The sequence below is a fragment of the Magnolia sinica genome, chromosome 10 (genome assembly GCF_029962835.1).
Source record: "Magnolia sinica isolate HGM2019 chromosome 10, MsV1, whole genome shotgun sequence".
Lineage (NCBI taxonomy): Eukaryota > Viridiplantae > Streptophyta > Magnoliopsida > Magnoliales > Magnoliaceae > Magnolia > Magnolia sinica.
In genome coordinates this window covers 25,084,843-25,112,465 of record NC_080582.1, presented here as the reverse complement: position 1 = coordinate 25,112,465, position 27,623 = coordinate 25,084,843, and the positions used below count along the sequence as shown (strand labels likewise).

The 27,623-nt window shown below is 36.9% G+C and overlaps 1 protein-coding gene across 1 annotated transcript in view; it reads right to left on the bottom strand.

Annotated features, from left to right (window-relative positions):
* The window catches only part of LOC131258201 (U-box domain-containing protein 37-like), a 34,872-nt gene extending 7,577 nt beyond the window's left edge, over positions 1 to 27,295 (bottom strand). The window contains exon 1 of the mRNA XM_058259336.1: positions 26,847 to 27,295. Coding sequence (XP_058115319.1) covers positions 26,847 to 27,144 — 298 coding nt within the window. The 5' untranslated portion in view covers positions 27,145 to 27,295. The remainder of the gene's footprint in view (positions 1 to 26,846) is intronic.
* Positions 27,296 to 27,623: the final 328 nt, after the last annotated feature.

The window sequence follows — 27,623 nt, the reverse complement described above, 5'->3', positions numbered from 1 at the left end:
CTCTTCATGACTAGGTCTTCATAAGCAAAACATCAAACCTCTCTCTCTCTCTCTCTCTCTCTCTCTCTCTCTCTCTGTGTGTGTGTGTGTGTGTGTGTGTGTGTGTGTGTGTGTGTGTATTATTTTCAAGGACTAGCTCGTCATAAGAAAATTGCCTTATGACTATACTGTCATAAGCAAAACATCACATATCTTATCAACCCCTTAATATACAATTTTACAAAAAATCGAGATAAGTTATTAGAAATCTCTTTTTTGGAAGGGATTCGGAGATTAAAAACCCATCAAGCTCTCATATCTTGAATTATCCATTCTTGTTATTTGCACATCCACCTCAAACCTACAATTGAAATCTTTGTCCTTGCTCTTCCACCAAAAATAAAAAATGCCTAAAACCATAAACACTACCATAAAGCTCTAATACTATATTTCAGAAAATGACTCAAGCTCACTATCACTTCATTTGTGTTTATAAGCCATTTTGCAAAGATACTCTTGGAGAAAACTCTTGAAATTATGGACCACACATGGAATATTTCCATCTGGCAATGCAATGATCTGATGGGATTAGGTATATGACCATCAGGGGGGGGGGCACACCATACTGGGTGTTCATAGTTTGTTATGGACATGAAGTATAATAGACAACTCTCAATAGAGTTGTGTTGGGAGATGGCTTCTCTCCTAGTAAAGGGATTGAGGAGATGTAGGCGATTGGAAGAGTTTTACAATGGGCATACTCTTTCCCACAGCCACTCCAGATTCAAATGCATTTGGTCCCCAACTCCATACACATTTTCACGCTCGTTATTCTCCCCATTAGATAATGTGCAGTCATACGTGTACAAGAGGCGGAAGACCAACGTGCAACCAATCCTCTCCATGGTCTCTCTCAACAGCCAGGACAATGGTCAATCAAGGTATGCAATCTAAATGCCTTAATACTCTAGATTAATGTTAGTATAGATTTAGGAATTCATTGTGATTTATACAACATGTGGTATTAGAGCAATATTATGCATTGATTTGGTCATTGTCTTGTATTCTAAGAGATAATTTTCAAACTTGAATGGAGGTTGTCGGATCTCAATGGCAAACAAGCAATTTAGATTGAAATTTCACGTCGTCCTTGGAATCCGACAAGCACCATGTTTAGATGGCATTTGAAATCATATGAAAAATCATTGCAGTGGCTTTTCAAACTCATATAAATCCCGATGATCAAGAGATGGCAGCCATGACCATCATATCCTACACTACCATGGTCACTACCTTGTTTATGTGACCCAACAACCATATCTAACAATTAAATTCGGATGTATTTTCCTGGCAATGTTAATTGGCTTCTCTAGTTGCTCATCCTCATTTTTTAGCATTGCCCAAAGCCATTAACGACGGAACCCATTCCATTTAGATTTAAAAAAATTAAAAATTAAAAGGTGCTGTAAAGGATTATGGTAATGATGCTAATCAACAGTTATTGAAATCCACGACCGATCACTAAAGAAGAAATATGTCTCATCGTCAATAAGCAATTGTGACCTGATGGATTTCCCTCGTCACCAACCTGATGGAAGAAGCTAACTCATAAAGGGGAATATTTGTACCATAGTCGCTGCCGGCAACCATGGCCAACAACGGAATTAACCTTTGTACATCCTCTTCTTCTTCTTCCTCTGCACCCTTCTTCCATTGATGATGGAACCCTTCCTCTATTAGCAACTGTCTTGCAGAAGGATTGTTGTGGTGGTGAGGTCTAGATCTGAGGATTTGCAATGACCAAATGGGTGATGCCAGTGCCGGTGGGAAAGAAGGGCTTAGTTGTGGGGCTAAGGTTTCCACCTGGTAGAAGATGAGGGGTGGCTAGGGTTTCAACCCTTGTTGTGTTTGAGTTTGAGGTTATGGAATTTTGGGAGTTGGTTTTGCCCTATCTAAAAAAAAACATGCGTCTATTTTTTGGGTTCATGAGTGGGTCAAGCAGCGAGTTGGGCCTATTCTAAGACTAATATTGGACCTTTTTTGTCTAATTTTAGGCTTGCAAGCTAGAACTGTTCTAAGGCTATTTTTTACCTATTTTTCGTGCTAGATTTTGGGTATTTTTTGGCATGATTTTGGCTTGTTTGGGAATTATTTATGAACCGGGTTGTGACCATGTTTTGAACCCACTTATAGTACCTTAGTGAGGCCCAATTGTAGGTATGTTTGTGTTTAATTTTAGGCACCTAATTGAGACCCCTTTAAGGACCGATTTATTGTCATTGTCTATTAATTAATATGTACAATCTTGCTTATTTTGGTTAGTATGAGTGGATGGGATATAAACGCCAATTAGTGAGGATCATCCATACATGTGCATTGTCATGATTGACAAATGATAATGTTTAAACTCATCATACTAAAATTAGAAGCGGTTAAACCTATCATGGCATATTTGAATTATTGGCATTAGCCACGTAGGCCTAATCTCATAGATACTAGCCTTAGAGCATTAGATGACATCTATGGGTGTCATGCTCATCTAAAATTTTTAAGATCCATGCATTGCTATTGGCTAGACAGACTACAGATAGTGACTCATATAGTTAAGTTCATTCGTCTCTTTGCATATGAGGCATCGAGAATATCCATTAGGGGCAATTGGATTGGGTGGGGTCCTACTTTCTTAAGCCTAGTAGATACTCTTGGTTATATATTTCACTAAATGGTTGTGGCTAAGAATACCCATTAGATCTTAAATTTAATGGCATTGTGCAACCGCCATGCATTATGAATGTTTGAAGTGCATTTGTCTCGAAACAGGTGATTTTTGACTTAAAGGAGTTCACCATCTGGCTAGAGCCAAATGGGGTGGGGTGGATGACATTAACAACATAGAATCAGATGGTTCATATTACTATAAAGGTGTTGGATTGTTTGGGCGTATGTTTTTTATATTCGACAAATATCATGTTATGAAGATCGCTCGCATGTTGCGATCCTGACTCAAAGGAAGGGGTCATGATGATGCAATAGGTTCACACCAGGATTTGATGATTAGGTCCGTCATCATGGATAATCTAGTCAACTGCCTCATTAATTAGATAAAGTTCAATATAATAAGTGTCTTTTATTTTATGCTCAAGGTTTAATGGGATAACTGTTGCAACCTTGTTTTAGTCATGAATATCATATCCATCCTCTCCCAAATTAAAGGTCTCCATACCCTTAATGGCACTAACTTCTTGGAATTGAAAGAGGCATTAGAATAACTCATAGTTATATCGAATTGGACTTAGCCCTGAACGAAGATCAACTTCTAAAACCAACTAAATCCAACCCTGCCCATGATATTACTAAATATAACAGGTGGGAAGGGATTAATAAGCTAAGTATAAAGATCATTAAACATTCAATTTCTACGTCTTTTCATAGGGGTATATCTGAGAAAGAGAACGTAAAAGAATTCATCGAAGAAATCAAAAAGTGGTTTACTAAATATGAAAAGGTAGATGTTATAACGGTTCTTCTGAACTCGTATGTCTGAAATATAATAGCAATGGAATCAGAGAGCACATCATAAACATGGCTGACCTCGCAACTAAGTTAAGGGCACTTAAGTAAAACATTCTATAAGACCTAGTGGTCTACTTAGTATTGATTTCTCTTCCTTTCTCTTTTAACATTTTAAAGTTCAATTATAACACTCTGAAAGAAAAACGAACATTGACTGAGTTGATATTCCACTATATGCAAGAGGAAAAGAGGCTTGGGAGGGAGCGACCAAAAAGTGTCCATCTCGCGTACTCATCTCATGGCAATAACCCAAAGAGAATAAAGAGAGTTCATATGAATAAAGGTAAGGGTAAATGAAAGATAACAGGCGATGGTGCAAAGTTGAATGACCAAAACCAAGTGGTCGGACCCTGCTACTTTTGCGATAATGAGGGTCACTTAAAGATATAATGTCATAGGAATAAAGCTTGACTCAAGGACAATATGAACAAAAGTAAATATAAATATTATTGTCTGATAGTTTCTGAGGTTTTAATTTATACACATCTATCATAGTGTAGATCAATTTTGGGTCATTCACTTACATCTTATATCTCATGTAGTAGCACCTCATGACCTTGAGACCTAATGACGTAGATCGCTACGTTATCAATGAATGGCTTTTAAGTAGGAGAATCGAAGTTGAAGATTTTATGTTTCTTTCAAATACATAAATTAGTTTGCATTTGAATTTTTTGAAATCTTTGCATTTATTTTTACATTGGCTTGAAAAAAAAATAGTTCATTTGTTTTTTCTTTAAATTCTAATGTTGGATTAAGGCTTTGATACTCTAATTGTTCATGAAATGTGGATGTGAATAACGACAACGTTGTTTACAAACAAGAATAAAAGTGATGGTCATAAATAGGTTTGATCCATAAAAGTGATATGCACAAAGATTTCTAGTCCGGACAGGTAATGTTATCACTTTGAAGAAGATGTAGTTATACTGACATTCAAGACATTAAAGCCAAGAGTCCATGAAAAAAGTTTGACCTAGAAAATGACATAGGAGACATCTGTCTTTAATTTCAGAGAATTCTGATATACACAGCTAATTTCAGAAATCTGATATACACAACATGAGATCCTTTCTCAAAACCACATTTGCCCTTTAATCATTTGATTAATGAGGAAACAGTGGAAGTTGGTCTCAGTGTTGTGATTAAAGGAAAAAAATGTGAGAATACATGATCGATAAATTAAGTGAATAATGAAAGGTAATAAAGATATTCAGCTCATGTGTAGTAGTGCCAGTTGGGTGGAATTGATACGATGAATAAGTTTGGTCTACACTGAATGGCTCATTAGTATAAGGTCCAAGTTTTGTTACATGGCACGAGTGTTATAGCTTGATAAGGTGCAATGTAAGTACTTACAATATCATTCATGTATTAAACGTTACAATATTATGGTATTTTAAATTAAGATAGAGAAAAAAATAGCTCATGCTATGGTTCCTTGAAAGGAAGATGATCTATAATAGTTAAGTATTTATAAATTCCAACTGATAATTGCATCATAAGGTGTACAGGGTTAATGGGAATACAGACACCAAGGTGGCATATGCATTCCAGAATATTATGATTTAATTGATGATTCAAGTTTTGATCTCTATTCATATTGAGCATGCGAAATGAACAAATAAGGTTGGTTATGATTGAGGCTAAGGAATCTCTTGATAAAGATTATTGGAGCTCTTAGAAGTCCGCATGCAGGTTTCACCTGGCATGGGATTTACGTATTCTGCACTCATGTTTTCGATATCCATGTTATTGGGAATATTGGCATATGTGATTACGTCTAGTCCTGCCTTGACAAAGCATGTGATGAATGTCGTGGTCTAGTGTCAGTAGTTCCAACAGACTAGATAAATTTAGGGTACTTAGGACCCATTAAATATCTACTAAAACTTCATGCCCATTAAGGAAATACTAGATATTACATTTCATACTTAAAAAATGCCATGAATGTCCCAAGTAGGAGAATATTGGAATTATGGGACACACATGGCATATGTCCATCTGGAAATGCAATGATAGGATTAGATCAGGTACATGACCATCAGGGTGGGGCCCACACTGTACTAGGTGTACACAGTTTACTATGGGTGTGAAATATAATAGACAACTCTTAATGGACTTGTGTTGGGAGATAGCTTCTCTCCCAGTGAAGAGGTTGAGGAGACATATGCTATTGGAAGAATCCTACAATGGGTAGATTCTTTCCCCACAACCACTTTAGATATAAAGTACATTCGGTTCTTAACTTCATACATGTTTTCACATTAGTGCTTCTCACCATTAGAGAACGTACAGTTGTAGGTGTACAGGAGTTAAAAGACATATGCAACCAATCCTCTCCAAGGTCTCTCTCAACAATCAGGACAATAGCCGATCAAGATACACAATCTAAATGCCTTAATACTCTAGATTAATGCTAGTATAGATCAAGAAATCTGATGTAATTTATACAATAAACTCTCCTTAGAGAAATGTTTTACCACTCTCCTTTTAATCTTGTTGGCATAAGTAAAAGCTATTTTGAACACCAAAAAGAAAATATCCGTCTTTTCATCTTATATAACATAGCCTAACCTGAAGAGATAAGTGAAAGACATTTTTGTGTTGTTGATGTCTCAAATCTTTCAGCAACTGGATCAGTCGATGTCATCGATAGTTGTTCGATGCCATCGATAGCTGCTCGATGCTATCGAGAAAATCTGAAATTTTCATGTTAATTGATGGACACTTTCTGGTGTAATGCTCGATGTCATCAAAGGGGTTCAATGCCATCGATGACATCAAAATCCCATTGAAGTTCCATCGAAATCTAAAAATCCATATTTAGTTTCTATAATGTTTTGGTGTTCTACTCGATGACATCGATGGTGTTTGTCTATCGATGTCATTTAAGTGTCATCAAAGGTGTCATCAAGTGAGCGTAAAATTGCGCACACACGGGATTTGTTTCTGATTTTGATTATGATTCTCATAAAGGTTATAATTATGGGTGTAAATGGGATGTGAAAGGATCAAGAGGTCTTTCTAATTCATTCCAAGGATTTCAAATGCATAGCTTTGCTTGTAAGGGAGATTCAAGACTTGTTCAAATCGGGTAATCTCTATCTCTCGTAATTTTTTGCTTTCATATTGCATTACTGTCGCTTTATTCCATGATTTTTTTCACAAGGGTTTTTCCACATTAAATTCAGTTTGTTTGTGATTGAACTTGGTTGTGCGATTAAAATATTTTTCTTGATTCATCTATGTGTGCTTCTGCAATCCTCCAAGAAGTGATATCGAAGAATAATGTTTAGACACATTAAATCTGAAAGCATAATATCAATGGCTTCTAATCCTAAGTTCGATGTTGAGAAATATTTCGAAAAAAATGTTTTTGAACTATGGAAGGTCAAGATGATTGGTCTCCTAGTTCAATAAGGATCGGATGATATACTCCTTGAGAAGTGACTGAAAACTATGATAGATGATTAATGCAACAAGATGGAAAAGAAAGCGAGAAACTCTATCTAATTGCACTTAATAGATGAGGTCTTGTACAATGTCATGAGAGAAAACTATAGTAAGTACATGAGCGAAATTAGAGGACATCTATACAAAGAAATCTCTTGAGAATTGCTTGTACTTAAAGCTTCAGTTGTTCAATCTAAAGATGGTAGAGGGGGCTGATGTTGAGGCCCACATTAATAACTTTAACAGGATTATTTATAAATTGTTAGATGTGGAAGGAACGATGAAAGATGAGGATCAGGCATGCATCCTATTGAATTCTCTCCCGTCTTCGTATGAGTCATTCAAGATGGATAAGAAAGCGAGAATCTCTATCCAAGGATTAAATGATGCACTCCTAGAGAAGTGACCGAAAACTATGATAGATGATGAATGGAACAAGATGGATAAGAAAGTGAGAACCTCTATCCAAAAATGTTTAATGTATGATGTCATCTATAATGTCATGAGATAGAAAACTATAACAAGTACATGGGTGAAATTAGAAGACATCTATGTAAAGAAATCTCTTGAGAATTGTTTGTACTTAAAGCTTCAGTTGTTCAATCTAGAGATGTCAGAGGGGGCTGATGTTGAGGATCACATTAATAACTTTAACAAGATTATTTGTAAATTGTTTGATGTAGAAGAAATGATGAAAGATGAGAATCAGGCATGCATCTTGTTGAATTCTCTCCCATCTTCGTATGAGTCATTCAAGGACTCATTGTGCACTAGTAGATTGACCATTAACGTCGATACCGTTATTTCAGTCATTCAAGGTAAGGCTATAAGAAAGAAAAGTGATGATGTGTGTGCTTATACTGATGCATTGGTTATGAGGGGACAAAATTTTGAGCGAGACAATGGGTTTTCTCAATCAAGGTCCAAATTCAAGGGCAAGGGAAAAGGAAAGTTGAAGTGTTGGAACTGTGGAATATTTGGGCATATGAAGAAGGATTGCAAAAATCCTAAGATTAAGAAAGTGAACTCAGGGGCTTTTTCCTGGGAGGCCAACATTGCAGAGCCTGATGAAGGTACGAGTGGTTATTATGTGCTGTCAATGTTCATTGCATAACACTTATATGATAATTGTAAGGATGAGTGAATTTTGGATACTAGAGCATCATATCACATGACTCCTCATCGAAATTGGTTCACCAATTATAGAGAGTACAATGGTGGTCAGGTATTTATGGGCAATGATAATGCCTGTAATGTGGTGGGTGTTGGATCAGTGCGCATCAAAATGTTTAATGGCATGGAGCATGTAAGTGCTATAGTTTATATCCCTGTCTGTTGTCAAATTTGTGGTGCCAAAATCACTGTTATATATAGCTTACATAAGTGAAGCTCTCTCAAGGATCAACATTCATAAACAAGCTAAGCTCACAACAAGCACAGCTCACAAGTACAAGGATTAATCTTGAATGCAAGAACTGCTCACAAGACAAGACTCAAGCTGCAAGACTTCAAGAAGAGTACAAGGCAGTTTTTAAAGAACTCAAGACACTTTCAAGATTGAGCTACATCAAGATTTCAACTACATCAAGACTTCAAGGCTCATACTTCAAGGTCACTAGTTCCTAATGTTTCAATGTCCTTACTTCATGGTTGAGGTTTGACTGACCTTAGGTTGACCTTAGAAGTAGGTCATTTTGGATACATAAATCGAATGTTTATTTTACATAAGTTTGGTCTATTCTTCGACTAGTCCTAGGCCTTCTTCGACTAGTCCTAGAGTTGCTTCGACCAGTCTAAGAAATTCCTCGATCAGTCGTGAGTTTGTTACAAATTTCAGATAAAATCTGTTAGGCTTCGACTAGTCCAGAACTGCTTCGACCGATCGAAGGAAAGGTGTCGATCGCATCTTCGACTCGAAAAACTTCGACTCAAAATCCACCGTTGTTTTTTTCTTCGACCCGTCGAAGGAGACCTTCGACTGTCGAAGGTGACCTACGACGATCGAAGGAGACCTTCGACCGGTCGTAGAACGGTCAAAGCTTATCGCGCCCGATTTTTCAAATATCATTATTGCTTCGACTAGTCGAAGAGCTCCTTAGAGTCGAAGACGCGATCCGCTCACCTATAAATAGTGTACTAATCTCGAAGAAATCATCGAATTAATTAATCCATTCAAGCCAATCTTCGTCGAACTTCGAGAGATAATTCGTGCTCCATCTAAGCTAAGTATGCTTATTTAATATTCTCTTTCCTTAGCCTTTATTTAATTGATTTTGTTTTTCGTTATTCCAATCTAATTTGATAAGAGGAATTGTTATTCCCTTTCTTTGGAATCAAAATCAATTAAGGCAAGCCCTACTTGGTTTAATTTAAAATCTATTAGAATTAGAACCATTGTAATTGAGTACTGGACATTGAACTTGGACATTCAATCATCTACTCGACTTAGTTCTACCGGGCTGCTACAGTAGGAGATAATCGTATTTTACATTTAATTGTAAATTCCTTTCTGTTTTGGTTTCTTTCAAGATTTGCCAGAAAAATCTTGTTATATTGGTTATCTGAGGAGAGCCAGGAAAACTCAGAAGTGAGGTTTTTTAATTGTGTAAGCCCACAGACAAAGACACAATTGTAAAGGTTTTGGGTGAACCTGGGAAAACCTATTTTGTTAGTGAACGCTAATATCCCCTGTGTGAGGATATTAGGAGTGGAGTAGCATTCTGTGTGGCTGTTGTTTAACAGTTGGTGAACACACAGGCGAACCACTATAATCCCTTGTGTTGTGGTTGAATGATTTATACTTCTGATCTTTAATTATTCTTTTGTGGGATGTATGTATGGTGGTGAATGTTGTAATCATTTAATTCAAGCATTGTGAGAATTTTGTAATAGTTTAGAATTTATTTTCTGCTATTCCTTTATCAGCTTGATATTCAATTTTCTTTAGAAGTTGTTCCAGCAAGGTTGCCCTGCCATTTTTATGGTGTATGGCTGTCCCTAGAACAATACATTTATGATTACAATTTATTTCAATTCAGTTTGTATTTATTTCTGTATTCCTCTTTAGTTTGAGATTTGATACAAAGATCTTTCTAGAAATAAGGTTGTCCTACCATAAACTCTGGTTTTTGGTTTAAGGTTGTCCTTAGAACAACATATGTATCAACCTCTCAAGATTTGAACTTTGAGGCTATTTTACTTTCTTGCATTGTGATTTATTTTGGCTATCATATTCTTTTTAATTCCGCTGTTATAAGTTTTATTTGGCATTGTCCTATTCACCCCCCTCTAGGACATATAGGTAGGCCTTTTCAAGTGGTATCAAAGCCTAATAACTCTTTTTTAATTCTTGGATTTAATTCCTGAGCTAACGATTTAAGCTATTTAAGATGTCAAATTTTGATAGCCTTTCAGTCACAAGGCCTCCACCCTTTGATGGCTCCGACTATGCCTATTGGAAAGCCAGAATGAGGATCTTCCTCAAATCAATGGATGAAAATGTGTGGCAAGCCACAGTGACTGAATGGAAACCTCCTATCATGGAAGTTACTGGGGTTGATGGTTCAAAATCTATGAAAGTCACACCATATTACCAATGGACCACTCTTCAGAAAAGTGAGAGTAGTGCAAATGCTAAAGCACTAAATGCAATTACTTGCGCACTATCACCGGATGAGTTCAAAAGAATCATTTCCTGTGATACTGCAAAGCAAGCTTGGGATATATTAGAAATGACACACGAGGGTACTACAATTGTCAAAAAATCTAAAGTCCAACTCCTCACAACCAGATTTGAAGAAATTCATATGGAGGAAAATGAAATGTTTATGGACTTTTATACTAGATTGAATGACATTGTAAACTCAATGTGGGGTCTTGGCGATAAAATCCCAGAAAGTAAAGTGTGTGCAAAAATATTACGCTCACTTCCTGAACGGTTTAATTCTAAAGTAACCGCAATCCAGGAACTTCGTGATACGGATAATATGAGGGTAGAAGAACTAGTTGGTTCTCTACAAACCCACGAGTTAAACTTTAAAGCTTCTAAAGGTAAATATATCGCACTAAAATCTTCTAAATGTAATTCAGAAGAAAATTCTGATTCAGAAGATGATATGGCTCTTTTAGCTATGAAATTTTACAAGATTTTCAAAAGCAAGAAAAGGGTTGATTTTCAAAAATCAAATGATAAAAAGAAGTTTAGACCCAAATCTAAAAAATCTTTGAAAGATAGTCAATGTTACAACTGTCAAGAATATGGGCACTTAGCAAATAGATGTCCTAAAAGGGACAAACCCAAGAAGAAGGGTATGTTGGCTACATGGGATGAATCATCTGATTCTGAAGGTTCTTCTGAATCAGAAGATTCTGAAACTGAGTCGGGCAATGAGGTTAAAGCTCGTATGACTTTAGCCAAATTCACATTTTCAGATAATGACTCAACAAGTGAAGAAAATCTGAGTAGTGAACGTGAAAATGAAGATGATCTTCAAGACGCTTACAATGCCCTATATAAGGAAAGTTGTAAAATTGCTGTCAAACTTAAACTTCAAAAAGAAAAGTTTTCTAAACTCAAAAATTATTTTGAATCACTTGTCTTAGAAAAATCACAAATTTCAGATTGTTTTGAAAAATCAAAATGCGATTTGGAATTCAAAAACTCCCTAATTATTGATTTAAAATCTGAAATTGAGAAACTTAAAATTGAAGTATCTTCTCTTCTGAGTCTAAAGGACACATGGAAATATGCCCAAGGTGATCCAAAGTTAGAGAAACTTTTATCTGGATCAAGAAAATGTGGCGATCTATCCGGGTTGGGCTATGATAAAAATCTACCTCCTAAACAAAAGTATACTCCTCCTATGTTTGTTAAAGGAGAGTCCTCAAACTCAAAAGGGAAAAGTACTTATCAAGATTTTTCTAGAAATTCAAAAACTTTTCAAAACCTAGAAGCAGCCATGTCAACTTTAATCAGAAACGAAATCCACTAGCTGAAAAGATAGTTGATTTACTCAAGGAGCTCTTAAAATCTAACTCTATAGGTCATTCCTACAAATATACACAAAAGAAGACCAACTATGTTCCTAAACCCAAAACAGTTATGAAATGGGTTCCTAAAGTTACCTGCTTGGTTGCTCACACTGCTTTCAAAGCAACAAGTCATTCAAAGTGGTACCTAGACAGTGGATGCTCCAGGCATATGACAGGTGACAAAGCTTTATTCACGGATCTGAAAGATATGACTGATGGTTCAGTCACATTTGGTGATGGTAGCAACTGCAAGATTATAGGCCAAGGTACGGTTCAACTTTTTAATCTTCCTGTGTTTAAAAATGTTTTATATGTTGAAGGCTTAAAACATAACTTGCTTAGTATATCTCAAATATGTGATAATAACTATAGTGTTCGGTTTTCTAATCAAAGCTGTGAGATACTAAACAATAAGGGTTCTGTAATATTAACTGGACGTAGAACGTCTGAAAATTGCTATATTATTAGCGAATCCAGCTTATCTAGTCAAACATGTTACATGGTCCATACAGACGAGACTGATTTATGGCACAAACGTCTTGGACATGTACATTATCGAAATTTATATAGATTGAGCAAACGAGAACTTATAAGAGGTTTACCCAAACTTCAGAAATTAGATAAAATATGTGGTGAGTGTCAGATAGGCAAACAAATAAAGAACTCACACAAAAAGGTGAATTCAAATACCACATCAAGACCACTCGAACTTCTCCACATGGATCTGATAGGACCTACAAGAACAGAAAGTCGTGGTGGAAAAAAGTATATCCTGGTAATAGTTTATGACTTTACCAAATTCACTTGGGTTGTCTTCTTAAGGGATAAATCTGAAATCCTTGAAGAAGTAAGAAAAGCTTTCAAAAGGATTCAAACTGAAAAATCTTCTCAAATCAGTAAAATTCGAAGTGATCATGGATCTGAATTTGAGAATAGCAATTTTGAGAAGTTCTGTACCGACCAAGGAATATTACATGAATTCTCTGCTCCCAAAACTCCACAATAAAATGGAATTGTAGAAAGAAAGAATAGGGTGCTTCAAGAAATGGCTAATGTCATGTTGAATAGCATGAAGCTCTCTAAAAATCTTTGGGCTGAAGCAGTCAACACAGCTTGCTATATTATTAACCGAGTCTACACTAGCAAAGATAATAATAAAACGGCTTACGAATTGTGGTTCAATAAAAAGCCTACTGTTAAATAGTTTCGAGTTTTTGGCAGCAAGTGCTATATTTTACGTGATCGTGAAAATTTGGAAAAATTCGATACGAAGAGTGATGAAGGTATTTTTCTAGGATATTCCTTAAACAGTCGAGCTTATAGGGTTCTGAACAAAAGGACTAGTGTGATTCAAGAATCCATTAATGTTGTCATTGATGATCACTTAAACACGCCAATTTCTAATTCAGATAATGATGAAGTACTAATCATTGATAAACCTGATACTTCATCGAATCAGACTGATTCTGAGTTGAGGACTGTTAAAGATCATCCAACCACACAAATTCTTGGAAACCCTCTCACCGGTGTTCGCACCCGTAGACAACTTGAGGATATATGTAATTATGTATGTTTTACATCCCAAATAGAACCATCTAACATAAAAGAAGCTCTTGCTGATGAGAACTGGATTGTTGCGATGCAAGAAGAACTCAACCAATTCGTAAGAAATGATGTTTGGTATCTCGTACCAAGACCTAAAGATAAATACATTATTGGAACAAAATGGATTTTCAAAAATAAGTCTGACGAGTGTGGAAATATAATTAAAAACAAGGCTAGACTAGTGGTACAAGGTTATACTCAAATTGAAGGGATTGATTTCGATGAAACTTTTGCACCAGTAGCACGTCTTGAATCTATCAGACTATTTATATCCATTGCATGTTTTAGAAAGATAAAGATCTATCAGATGGATGTGAAAAGTGCTTTTCTAAATGGCGATTTACATGAAAAAGTCTATGTTGAACAGCCAATGGGTTTTGAAGATTCCAAAAATACTGATTATGTATATCGGCTTAAAAAGGCACTTTATGGATTAAAACAAGCACCTAGGGTATGGTATGAGAAACTAACGAAATTTCTTTTAAGTCATAATTTTCAAATGGGATCTGTTGATAAAACTCTGTTTGTTAAAAAATATAATGATCATATCTTAATGGTACAGATTTATGTTGATGATATCATTTATGGATCAACTTATACTGACTTGACTACTGAGTTTGCAGATTTGATGAAATCACAGTTCGAAATGAGCATGGTTGGAGAATTGACTTATTTCCTTGGATTGCAAGTAAAGCAACAACCTGAAGGAATATTCATTTCTCAATCTAAGTATGCTTTGAATCTAATCAAGAGATTTGAATTTGAGAATGGCAAGAATTTCGATACTCCTATGAGTACTACCCTGAAACTCTCAAAAGACTCTAATGGTAAAAATGTTGACTCAAAACTTTATCGGAGTATGATTGGTAGTTTGTTATATTTAACTGCTAGTAGACCTGATATTTCTCTAAGTGTTGGTATTTGCGCAAGATATCAATCTGATCCAAAAGAATCTCACTTGATTGCTCCAGCGAATTATTAGATATGTCGCAAGACCGTAAATCTCGGTCTCTGGTATCCTCATGAGACCAGTGTCCAATTAGTTGGGTACTTTGACTGGGCTGGTAATCTAGATGATAGAAAATCAACCAGTGGTGGTTGTTTTTATATTGAAAATTGTCTAGTTTCCTAGTTTAGTAAGAAACAAAATTCTATATCACTTTCAACAGCTGAAGCTGAGTATATCGCAGCTGGTAATGCATGTACACAGCTTATTTGGATGCAACGAATGCTAAGTGATTATGGAATTAAACAGGATTCTATGTTATTACATTGTGATAATTCCAATGCGATAAATATTTCAAAAAATTCTATTCAGCATTCTCGTACTAAGCACATTGACATTAGATTTCATTATATAAGGGAATTAGTAGAAGAAAAAGTTAAATCTCTAGAATATATTCCTACCGAAGATCAACGAGCTGACATTTTCACAAAACCTCTCGATAAAAGCAGGTTCAAAAAGATGAAATTTGATCTTGGCATGTGCATTTTAAAATGATTATTTATGCCTACTTGTATTATAGTGCATATATTTGCTAGATTGAATTCTAATTTTTGTATAATTTGCAAGAAATATGAATTTTTGGTCATTCTTCGACCAGTCGTGAGTATACTCGACCAGTCGACCTTTGACCGGTCGTAGATATCCACGACCGGTCGTAGAACTCGGGAATCATTTAAAATTGGGAATTTTTTACTTTCTTCCTCATTTCGTTTTTCTTCTCTAAGGAGCTGTGCTTCGACTTGTCGAACCCACTGTTCATGTTCTTCAAGGTTAGTGTTTCAAATCACGTTTTTCTTGCAAATTTGTGTCTAGATTGTTTACTTTTCAAGCTTTAAGCTTTGTATTTTAGATTTCATTGAGATTTGGGATTTGGATTTTGAAAAATCTGTTTTGAGTAAACCCACTTCTCAATCCTTTGCAACTTCTTAATTCCTTGATATCCTTGTTGCAAATGGCTTCTAGAGGTAGAAAAACTACTTCCCGTGGTCCTTCTTCTTCCTCCAGATCGACCATTATCTCTAAGCGTCATCTTCTTGTTCCCAATCATGACCCATCATATGTTAGGGACATTAGATTACGTAATGTTTTTGTTGAACATCCTGTTGATGTTAATCATATTGCACCTTTTGATATCCTTCCTATGCTTGAAGCTGTAGGTTAGGTTAACTTATTACATTGGGGTGGGCCTGCATACCGGTCCATTGCCCAATCCATGTTTACATGTATTAGTGCTTTCTCACAGGATAATTTAACTTTTAAAATATCTACTAGAGAAGGGCCTTTTGACATTGATCGTCATTTAATTTCAGCCCTTATGGACATTCCTGTGAATGATGAGGGTATTCCTATCCATAACTTAACTGATAAACCCTCAATGTCTGAAAAACGCATGCTCACTAGAGACTTGTGCAACATGAATGTTCAATAGACACAAAAAGGGAATGCGCTTCCCGCAAGGTATTTGTTACCCAAATACAGAATTCTCCATAAAATTTTTGTGTCTAATCTGTATCCTCGTTCGGGTAATAAAACTGAATTGACTTCGTTTATGGTTCGTGTTATCCATGCTATTTCCAATGGTACTCAGATTTGTTTACTATCCTTAATCTGTCATTTCATTCTTCAGTTTAGACTCCATCCTGGTCAAGTGACATTCCTTTTGCCTATTTAATGATTGTATTAGCTACACATATGTTAGTCGATATGCCGATTGATGAGGCACCAATCCATCATCTGATCTTCAACAATACTAATATCAATAAGATGAAGCTGGATCTACTTCCTAAACAAGGTGGTGGTGGTGGTGGTGGTCATGAAGAAGCTGGTGTTGACATTAATATGGATGACATTTTTGAGGAACTGGATTCTGACTCAACAAATGATCCAGATTTTGAACCATCTGATGTTGATGCTCGTCTGAGTGCATTAGAGGATAAAGTTGAGAATATAAATGTAAAGATGGAAAACATGTCTGTTGCTCATGATTTACAATTCAAGTACATGCGCAAATATCGTAAGCGATTGAACAAAGGCATGCACCAACTTGATCCCTCTATTCCTGCTCCGTCATCTGGTTCTAGTTCTGACTAGTTTATATAAGACTTCTGGTCTGTAATAACTTTATAACTTAGCACTTGGTTGATTGATTTTGAGTTGGATACTATCTATGTTTTATGCTGGATATTTATTCTATGTGAAGCTATGCTGAGTATCTCTATCACTGTTTTGCTATACTCTCATAACTCCACATGTTTACTCTCATATATCCCTTTATTTAGTTCTCCTTTATTGTTGTTTCCTTTGTCATATTGTGACAAAAGGGGGGAGAATGGTTTGTTCTTAACGATGTGATTGTGAGAGGAGTAGCATTGGTTATGTTACTCAGGGGGAGTATGTTTGAACTAGTTAAATGAAACTGGTTGAATGTTGAATGTTGAATATTGAATATTGATTTGCAGGTAAGCCAGTTTATATGACCTGGTTCATAACTCTTTAACCAGTTGTTTTACTTTATGTTTATCTTGGTTATGTGTTTTGTCACTAATTTGACAAAGGGGGAGATTGTAAGTGCTATAGTTTATATCCCTGTCTGTTGTCAAATTTGTGGTGCCAAAATCACTGTTATATATAGCTTGCATAAGTGAAGCTCTCTCAAGGATCAACATTCATAAACAAGCTAAGCTCACAACAAGCACAGCTCACAAGTACAAGGATCAATCTTGAATGCAAGAACTGCTCACAAGACAAGACTCAAGCTGCAAGACTTCAAGAAGAGTACAAGGCAGTTTTTAAAGAACTCAAGACACTTTCAAGATTGAGCTACATCAAGATTTCAACTACATCAAGACTTCAAGGCTCATACTTCAAGGTCACTAGTTCCTAATGTTTCAATATCCTTACTTCATGGTTGAGGTTTGACTGACCTTAGGTTGACCTTAGAAGTAGGTCATTTTGGATACATAAATCAAATGTTTATTTTACATAAGTTTGGTCTGTTCTTCGACTAGTCTTAGGCCTTCTTCGACTAGTCCTAGAGTTGCTTCGACTAGTCTAAGAAATTCCTCGATCAGTCGTGAGTTTGTTACAAATTCATACATGTTTTCACATTAGTGCTTCTCACCATTAGAGAACGTACAGTTGTAGGTGTACAGGAGTTAAAAGACATATGCAACCAATCCTCTCCAAGGTCTCTCTCAACAATCAGGACAATAGCCGATCAAGATACACAATCTAAATGCCTTAATACTCTAGATTAATGCTAGTATAGATCAAGAAATCTGATGTAATTTATACAATAAACTCTCCTTAGAGAAATGTTTTACCACTCTCCTTTTAATCTTGTTGGCATAAGTAAAAGCTATTTTGAACACCAAAAAGAAAATATCCGTCTTTTCATCTTATATAACATAGCCTAACCTGAAGAGATAAGTGAAAGACATTTTTGTGTTGTTGATGTCTCAAATCTTTCAGCAACTGGATCAGTCGATGTCATCGATAGTTGTTCGATGCCATCGATAGCTGCTCGATGCTATCGAGAAAATCTGAAATTTTCATGTTAATTGATGGACACTTTTGGTGTAATGCTCGATGTCATCAAAGGGGTTCAATGCCATCGATGACATCAAAATCCCATTGAAGTTCCATCGAAATCTAAAAATCCATATTTAGTTTCTATAATGTTTTGGTGTTCTACTCGATGACATCGATGGTGTTTGTCTATCGATGTCATTTAAGTGTCATCAAAGGTGTCATCAAGTGAGCGTAAAATTGCGCACACGCGGGATTTGTTTCTGATTTTGATTATGATTCTCATAAAGGTTATAATTATGGGTGTAAATGGGATGTGAAAGGATCAAGAGGTCTTTCTAATTCATTCCAAGGATTTCAAATGCATAGCTTTGCTTGTAAGGGAGATTCAAGACTTGTTCAAATCGGGTAATCTCTATCTCTCGTAATTTTTTGCTTTCATATTGCATTACTGTCGCTTTATTCCATGATTTTTTTCACAAGGGTTTTTCCACATTAAATTCAGTTTGTTTGTGATTGAACTTGGTTGTGCGATTAAAATATTTTTCTTGATTCATCTATGTGTGCTTCTGCAATCCTCCAAGAAGTGATATCGAAGAATAATGTTTAGACACATTAAATCTGAAAGCATAATATCAATGGCTTCTAATCCTAAGTTCGATGTTGAGAAATATTTCGAAAAAAATGTTTTTGAACTATGGAAGGTCAAGATGATTGGTCTCCTAGTTCAATAAGGATCGGATGATATACTCCTTGAGAAGTGACTGAAAACTATGATAGATGATTAATGCAACAAGATGGAAAAGAAAGCGAGAAACTCTATCTAATTGCACTTAATAGATGAGGTCTTGTACAATGTCATGAGAGAAAACTATAGTAAGTACATGAGCGAAATTAGAGGACATCTATACAAAGAAATCTCTTGAGAATTGCTTGTACTTAAAGCTTCAGTTGTTCAATCTAAAGATGGTAGAGGGGGCTGATGTTGAGGCCCACATTAATAACTTTAACAGGATTATTTATAAATTGTTAGATGTGGAAGGAACGATGAAAGATGAGGATCAGGCATGCATCCTATTGAATTCTCTCCCGTCTTCGTATGAGTCATTCAAGATGGATAAGAAAGCGAGAATCTCTATCCAAGGATTAAATGATGCACTCCTAGAGAAGTGACCGAAAACTATGATAGATGATGAATGGAACAAGATGGATAAGAAAGTGAGAACCTCTATCCAAAAATGTTTAATGTATGATGTCATCTATAATGTCATGAGATAGAAAACTATAACAAGTACATGGGTGAAATTAGAAGACATCTATGTAAAGAAATCTCTTGAGAATTGTTTGTACTTAAAGCTTCAGTTGTTCAATCTAGAGATGTCAGAGGGGGCTGATGTTGAGGATCACATTAATAACTTTAACAAGATTATTTGTAAATTGTTTGATGTAGAAGAAATGATGAAAGATGAGAATCAGGCATGCATCTTGTTGAATTCTCTCCCATCTTCGTATGAGTCATTCAAGGACTCATTGTGCACTAGTAGATTGACCATTAACGTCGATACCGTTATTTCAGTCATTCAAGGTAAGGCTATAAGAAAGAAAAGTGATGATGTGTGTGCTTATACTGATGCATTGGTTATGAGGGGACAAAATTTTGAGCGAGACAATGGGTTTTCTCAATCAAGGTCCAAATTCAAGGGCAAGGGAAAAGGAAAGTTGAAGTGTTGGAACTGTGGAATATTTGGGCATATGAAGAAGGATTGCAAAAATCCTAAGATTAAGAAAGTGAACTCAGGGGCTTTTTCCTGGGAGGCCAACATTGCAGAGCCTGATGAAGGTACGAGTGGTTATTATGTGCTGTCAATGTTCATTGCATAACACTTATATGATAATTGTAAGGATGAGTGAATTTTGGATACTAGAGCATCATATCACATGACTCCTCATCGAAATTGGTTCACCAATTATAGAGAGTACAATGGTGGTCAGGTATTTATGGGCAATGATAATGCCTGTAATGTGGTGGGTGTTGGATCAGTGCGCATCAAAATGTTTAATGGCATGGAGCATGTAAGTGCTATAGTTCCTAATATGAGAAAGAGTTTGATATCGCTTGAAGCACTCGAGGCGCTTAGGTACAAATTCACCGGGTTTGGCATGTCCTTAAAGTTTCAAAGGGGCACTTGTTGTCATGAAGGCATAGTGAAATGAAAATCTTTACAGGTTGATCGAGAGTACTTCATTGGGTGGAGCTGCAGTGTTTGTAGCGGAATCCACATTTGTGTGTATGTGGCATGTACGATTGGGCCACATGAGTGAGTGAGGAGCAAGCAGGGCATGAATGTACTTTCTGACTATTGTTTAATTTCAACTTTTAAAGGTTTTGATTTAAGTATATATGAACATTGTATATATGGTAAACATTCAAGGTTATCTTTTAAATATGGAAAACATGTATGTAACGGTGTTCTTGATTATGTGCATTCTGATTTATGGGGGCCATCGCCCGTAGTTTCTAGTGGAGAGTCTTCATGGTTTGTCATGTTCATTAATGACTATTCCAGAATGGTATATATTTTTTTATGAAAAATAAATCCGATATTTTTAGTAACTTCAAGCAGTGGAAGGCCATGGTAGAAAAACAGTCAGGGTGAAGATTGAAGGTACTACGGATAGATAATGGCGGAGAATTCACTTATGGAGAATTTAATTGATGTTGTAAAGATGAAGGGATTGTGAGGCAAAACATAGTGCGTCACGCACTAGAGAAAAATGATGTGACCTAGTGTATGAATTGGACTCTCTTGGAAAGGGCCCGATATATGATTAGTAATGATGGGTTAGGCAAGAAACTATGAACTGAGGCCGTTAACACTGGTTGTTACTTGGTCAATTGGTCCCCTTCTACGACTATTGATTACAAGATTCTAGAAGAAGTGTGGAGTGGTCAGTGGGGTAGACTACTTGGGACTATGTGTATTTGGTTGCGATGCTTACTCTAATGTACCATCATTTGAGAGAGATAAGCATGACCAAAGAGCTAAGAAATACATCTTTGTCGGCTATAGTGGTGGTGTGAAGAGGTATAGGATATATGACTGGGTCATGCAGAAAATCATCATTAGTTGTGACATCAAATTTGACGAATGATCATTGTTCCATAAGGATGAGCACGAGGAACTGGAAAAGTTAGTGATTGACGTTCAATTAGACAAATATGAGACATACTGAGACAGAAACGCAGACAGAGGTACAAGAGTAGGTGGAACAGCCACCTGTGAGAAGAAATCCTCTACGAGATCATAGGTTACCGACGAGATACGTGATTGACTCAAATGTCGCATATGCCCTCATTACAGATAAGGGGATCTGTATACTCTTCAGGAGGCTCTTGATGAGCCGAATACCAAAACGTGAAAAGTTGCGATAGATGATGAGATAGACTCCTTATACAAGAATAAGACATGGGAGCTGGTGGAGCTTCTCATCGGTCGAAAAATTATCTGATGCAAGTGAATCTTCAAGAAGAAACATGATAGGTACAAGACAAGGTTGGTAGTAGATGGAAACGCTTAGAGGGAAGGCGTAGACTTCACTAAGATATTCGTGCTAGTTGTGAAGCAAGTATCTATCATATTTATGTTGGTGTTGGTTATCCAATACGATCTCGAGCTAGAGCAGATGGATGTAATGACTGCCTTCCTGCATGTGGAATTAGAAGAACAGATCTACATGACACAATTAGAAGGTTTCGAAATAAAATGGGCAAATAACAAGGTTTGCAGGCTAAAGAGATCGTTGTATGACCTAAAACAATCGCTTAAGAAGTGGTAAAAAAAAGTTCAATTCTTTCATGGTGAGTCAGAGGTTTACCGGGAGTGAATATGATCATTGTATCTATTTCAAGACATTGAGTGATGAAAAATTCATTATCCTGGTTTGGTATGTTGATGATATGTTGATCGCTAGTCATAGCACGTTTGAGATCGATATACTGAAGACTCAGTTATCAGGGACATTTGAGATGAAAGATCTGGGGACTGCAAGAAGGGTTCTTAGCATTGATATTCGCAGAGAGAAGGAGAGGAGCAGGCTTTGGTTATCTCAAGAGGAATACTTCAAGAAGGTACTGATAAACTATAGAATAGACAGGGCAAAGCCGGTAAGCATTTTCCATGTAGCTCATTTTAAAATTTCTTTTGAATAATGTCCTAAAACTGATTATAAAAATCATGATGTCTCGTGTGCTTTATTCGAGCGCAGTTGGTAGCTTGATATATATCATGGTCTATACGAGATCAGATATTTCACACACGGTGGGTGTTGTTAGCAGATACATGTCTAACCCTGGGAAGCAACATTGTGAGGTAGTGAAATGACTACTTTAATACATTCGAGGTACGCAGGACTACGTCTTGACATTTAAGAAATCATTGGTGAAGTTAGTAGGCCATGTAGATTTTGATTACGCTGGCAGTATGGATACTAGAAGGTTGACTTCCGGTTACTCATTTGTTCTAGTGGGTGGAGCAATCAATTGAATATCGAAGTTTTAGTCTATAGTGGCTCTTTCCACGATTGAAGCTGAGTATATGGCAGTGACGGATGCATTCAAGTAAGGTGTTTGGTTGAGAGGGATGATAAATCAGTTGAGGCTTCAGCAGGAGGCTGTGCCAGTTAATTGCAACAGCGAAAACTTGATTAATTTGGTTAAAAACCTTATTTATCACTTACATACTAAACATATTGATGTGTATTACTATTTTATCTGACAAGTACTTGAAGAATGAGGCGCAACTCTAAAGAAAATTCACACGAGTGTGAATCCGGCGGACATGCTCACTAAGGTGGTTCCCACAAAGAAGTTCAAGTTCTATACAATTTCTTTGAACTTGGCGAAGACATATGTGAAAGACGAAGTGTGCACAAGAAGTGATTGTGGAACTATGATACAAGCTGAAATTAGAGATGAGGACAAGAATGTATGAAGAATTAAGATTGAAAACATGGTGGAGATTAATGTTGATGTCTTAAATCTTTCAGTAACAGGGTCTATCAATGCCATCAATGGACCATTCGATGTCATCGACAACAGTTCAATGCCATCGATGGCTGCTTGATGCCATTGAGAAAATTCAAAAATCTCATGTTGATTGTTAGACACTTTTTACCATGGTTTTTTCCGCAAAGATTTTTCCATATTAAATTATGTTGTTTGTAATTGGACTTGGTCATGCCATTAGAGTACTTTGCTTGATTTTTCTCCATGGGCTTTCACCGTTCCCCCAATATTTTGCTCCCGCAAAAATGCACCTCCCAAAGCTAAGGTGTAAGGCGATTACCCAAAACTGATTCCACCCATGTGTGGGGTCAGCCACATGACGCAGGTCCACGCAGCAACGAGATGTGAGCTTTCCATCTAGTTGGATATAATGGTCATATATTATGCATGAAAAGTTGAAGAAGTTTCACTCATCTGGTCCACAATCCGCTTAATAATGGTTTAAGCACTTCTTTTCTAAACCGTCCACGTGCAGGTGTGAAATGACCTGATTCCTAGGTTGGAAGATCCATTGCAGGTGTGAAATGGTCCACAAACCTCTTCACAATTGACTTTGACTTCTAATTTTCTTTTACCACCATCAATTTCATGGGATCAAATGATCCATTAGAATCCAATAATCAGCATGATATTTGGTACACCGTCCATTAAAGTGGGCCACACGATTTGGATTATGTGAGTTGGCATACATCCGTCGGGTGGACAACGTGCCGCACACCCTAGCATAGCCACTAAAAGATTCGCCTTGGTAAATAACAAAAATACCCCTGCCGATAACCCGTCGTGCTACGTTGTCTCCTTCCACACATGCATTTGACCCGGACCACTCGGTTGAAAAAGATAAAACAATTAATACTCCGGCAGAGTGTGATGTATGACCCGCAGGCACTTAAAAATTAGTTAAAAATTGCAGTTTCGAATATAATTAGACATATTAAACCGTCCGTACTATGGTATAGACGTATCGTGAGCCAAAAACTAATGTTTTTTATTATCTCACTATGGTATTGGGGAACATTTATTGGACAGTTAGCAATGGTCCTATTTCCACGAACAATTGTAGAAGAATCATAAGCTAGTCTTGTTCAATCAATCGTATATTAAGATTCATACTTGTAAACAGTAGGTTACATAATCTAGTCGGTTTTATAGGAGTTTATATCTGCCACGTATACAACTTCCGAGTACCTGCGTATCAAGCGTCATACTCATCCTGAGTATGATATAACTCCCATTGAAAGGACTAATATTTTTGAGAAAAACTTGATACTCTGTCAGAATGTGATCTATGATACGCACGCACTTAAAAAGTGCTTAAATTTTGCGACTATGACATTGCTAAAACTGTTCAAATTATGGTTACCCTAGAATAAATTAACATGAACCGAAACTTAGGATTGATTTGACTATCTGAGCATCAGATTAGTGGAAATTTATTTGGACGGCTATGAATGATAAATATCCGATGGCTTACTTCCACGAGGGCCCAATACAAGAGCTCTTTGGGTTATTGGGTCATTTGAAAGTCTAAATAATATGTGAAACCTTCCAGCTTGAGCATTGTACGATGCCTCTTAGACAAGACTCTGGTGATGTTTACCAACGTTTTTCTTACATGTGGCAGACATGGACGGCTATCCACATCGACCAGATTGTGATGCATACTGTCGATCGAGCGATGCTCTAAAATCGCACTGATTGATGAATCCTAACCTTTTCAAATTGTTGTATATCAAATGAATAGTTTAAACTAAAATATAGATGGTCCAGATTCACAATAACTATTGAATTTTAGAATGGATTTGATTTGTTTTTGGGTTACGGTCCATCACAATCGGTTCAGTGATCTGGACGGTCTGGATTGACTTACAATTATGCTATGTGCATAGTCAAGGGTCAGGGGATTGGGTTACATCCCAGTCACCCGGACCAAGAGAAGGAAAGGAGGAATGCTATCAGCAGCACACAAGCCTCTCCTACTGCTGATGTGTCACACGTGCGAATCATCTCATACGTCCATCAGGCACTGGTATTCTTTTGCGTGAAAATCAGGCATATCAAGAGGGGCACACTTGTACATAACACTGGACAACCGGGATCATAGTTCTAAAATTTGCTGATTCGACTCGAAACTCAATTGAGTCAACTCGACTCGGTGAGATTTCGAGCTTAACCAAGGCACCTCAGTTGCTGAGCCGTTCATAAATCTTATTTTACATTATCAGAGTTGATCCAGTGCACTCACAGAACTGTATGTTATAGAGCTCCTGGTGGCATTGGGACACTTAATCCAATCAATCATTCTAGACCATTCATTAGGTTCAGTGCACATTTAATGGACTACCATGCAAATATCATGCCTATTTGACAAATATGAAACATTTGAGTGATGGTCTTTAATAGGGACATCACCATAATTTACACAAAAATAGGTCCGATCAACAAGTTGATTAACTATTTACACAAAATAGGGCCTATCAAGATAATTTATGCAAAAATAGGCCTACCAAGGATTGATTATGATTATATAGAATCACTTCGTCAGTTATAACCATCTCATCCACGGTTCAAAAATGAATGGCTGTAAAGAAAGAAGTCCAACTCAAAGGAGGTGGATTGGATCATCTGATCAGAATGATTTTTGTATGATAACTTTTGAAATGTATTGAACTTAATGGACTGTTAAGATTTGATTGAATAGACTATCCAAGTAAATCGATACAATTAGGAGCACAATAACTTATAGCATTTTAAGAGCAATAGAGTGTTTCTCTTATAGTACATTAATCGGGATCTTCTACTTAACATAAATAGAAATTTTTTGTTTTACCACATTCTAATTGGTCCATATCATTAATGTATGATATTGCTCAATCAAATTGCAACAAACATAAATTTTCTATCTATGGCTAGCAGAGGACTTTATATTCATGTTATAAAAATATGGATCCTCTGCTCATCACAAACATCGGGATTGGTCCAGGTCATCCTTGATATTCTAAGCAATGTTGCGTTTTCTTTTCTTTCTTTTTTTTTCCCCACGCGCACACACACCCCCCACACACTCACGCCATAGTGGAATTTCACCACCCATGGGTACTTGAACCCTTGACTCGGTGTTAAAACTCCTAACATGGCCCAATCACATTACAAAAAACAGGAAGCTGCTCTTTGTGGCAAGTAGAGGATTGGATGCATGTTATACATACAATTAATGTATTTTTATATAATTTGTGGGGAACACAAATGCACAACTCGACTCAGAGTTGAGCTGAGTCGAGTCAACTCCAAGACCCGAACATGAGTCTCTAGTTGACTTTGACTGGGCATTTACTTGCATTCGAGTCTTCGAGTTGACTCGACTCTGAGTCGAGTTGAGTACTCGGGTTTTCGAATTAGGGCCAGGAAAACAAACCATCCCCATTCAATCCACAATCATAACACACCGAGCGAATCGGAGTGAATTCCAAGCTAGTTGAACATCCCAGATATCACACACGTGTAACATGTCAGCATATAGGTCATGTATTTTCGGCACGTGCAGGTGTTACGTGTGCAAATAGCATTACCAGTGGGAAGAAAAGAGGAAGAGAACCAACTTACATGGAGTAGGAATATGGTGCACCTGAGGGAAGACATGAACAAGGTAAACGAACGTTGCCGGAGTAACGTCGTTCTTCAGCGTCCACACGAGCGCGTCCATGCTCGAGCTGCTCTTCCCGACTGCGACGTAGACATCCTCCTCCAAGACTCCTTCCACTGGTGTCGGAATTCGATACCGAGCCTCCAATGGCTCATTCGGATTTTCTTCTTCTATTTCGCTTATTATGCATGGGTTGTTGCTACTAGCAGTTCCAAACTCCATGCCCGAGCCATCATCGTAGTGGCCCGCGCGTTCCATGAATCCGTCACCGTTGGATCTTAACCCACCTCCTCTCCGATGAATTCTACCGCCACGATCTTAGAAATTGTCTTTGAGGACGGTCTTATTTCTGTGGTCGGCCTGCAAGAAAAGGTTAGACGCAGAGAAGAAACAGGCTGGGCATCTTTTATGTTGACTTTGGCAGCACTCATGACCAATTATATCTTATAGGCGTATAGTACAGTTCTTTTTTTAACAAGTGGGGCCCATTTTTAAGTGATCCAAACCGTTGATATTATGAGATCCACGACAGACTATTGATGTACTGAAAATTTACCACAGATCAGAAGGAGGCGGACAAAAAAGGTTAGGAAAGAACATGTCCTTTCATTGTTCAAAAAAGGAAAGGACAATTGTCCTACAACTGGAATCTTCCAATATAATGGATCTTATCAAGACCAGTAATTTTGGGTCCTCCATCAAATCAACGGTTTAGATCAATGAACCTTGGACCTCAA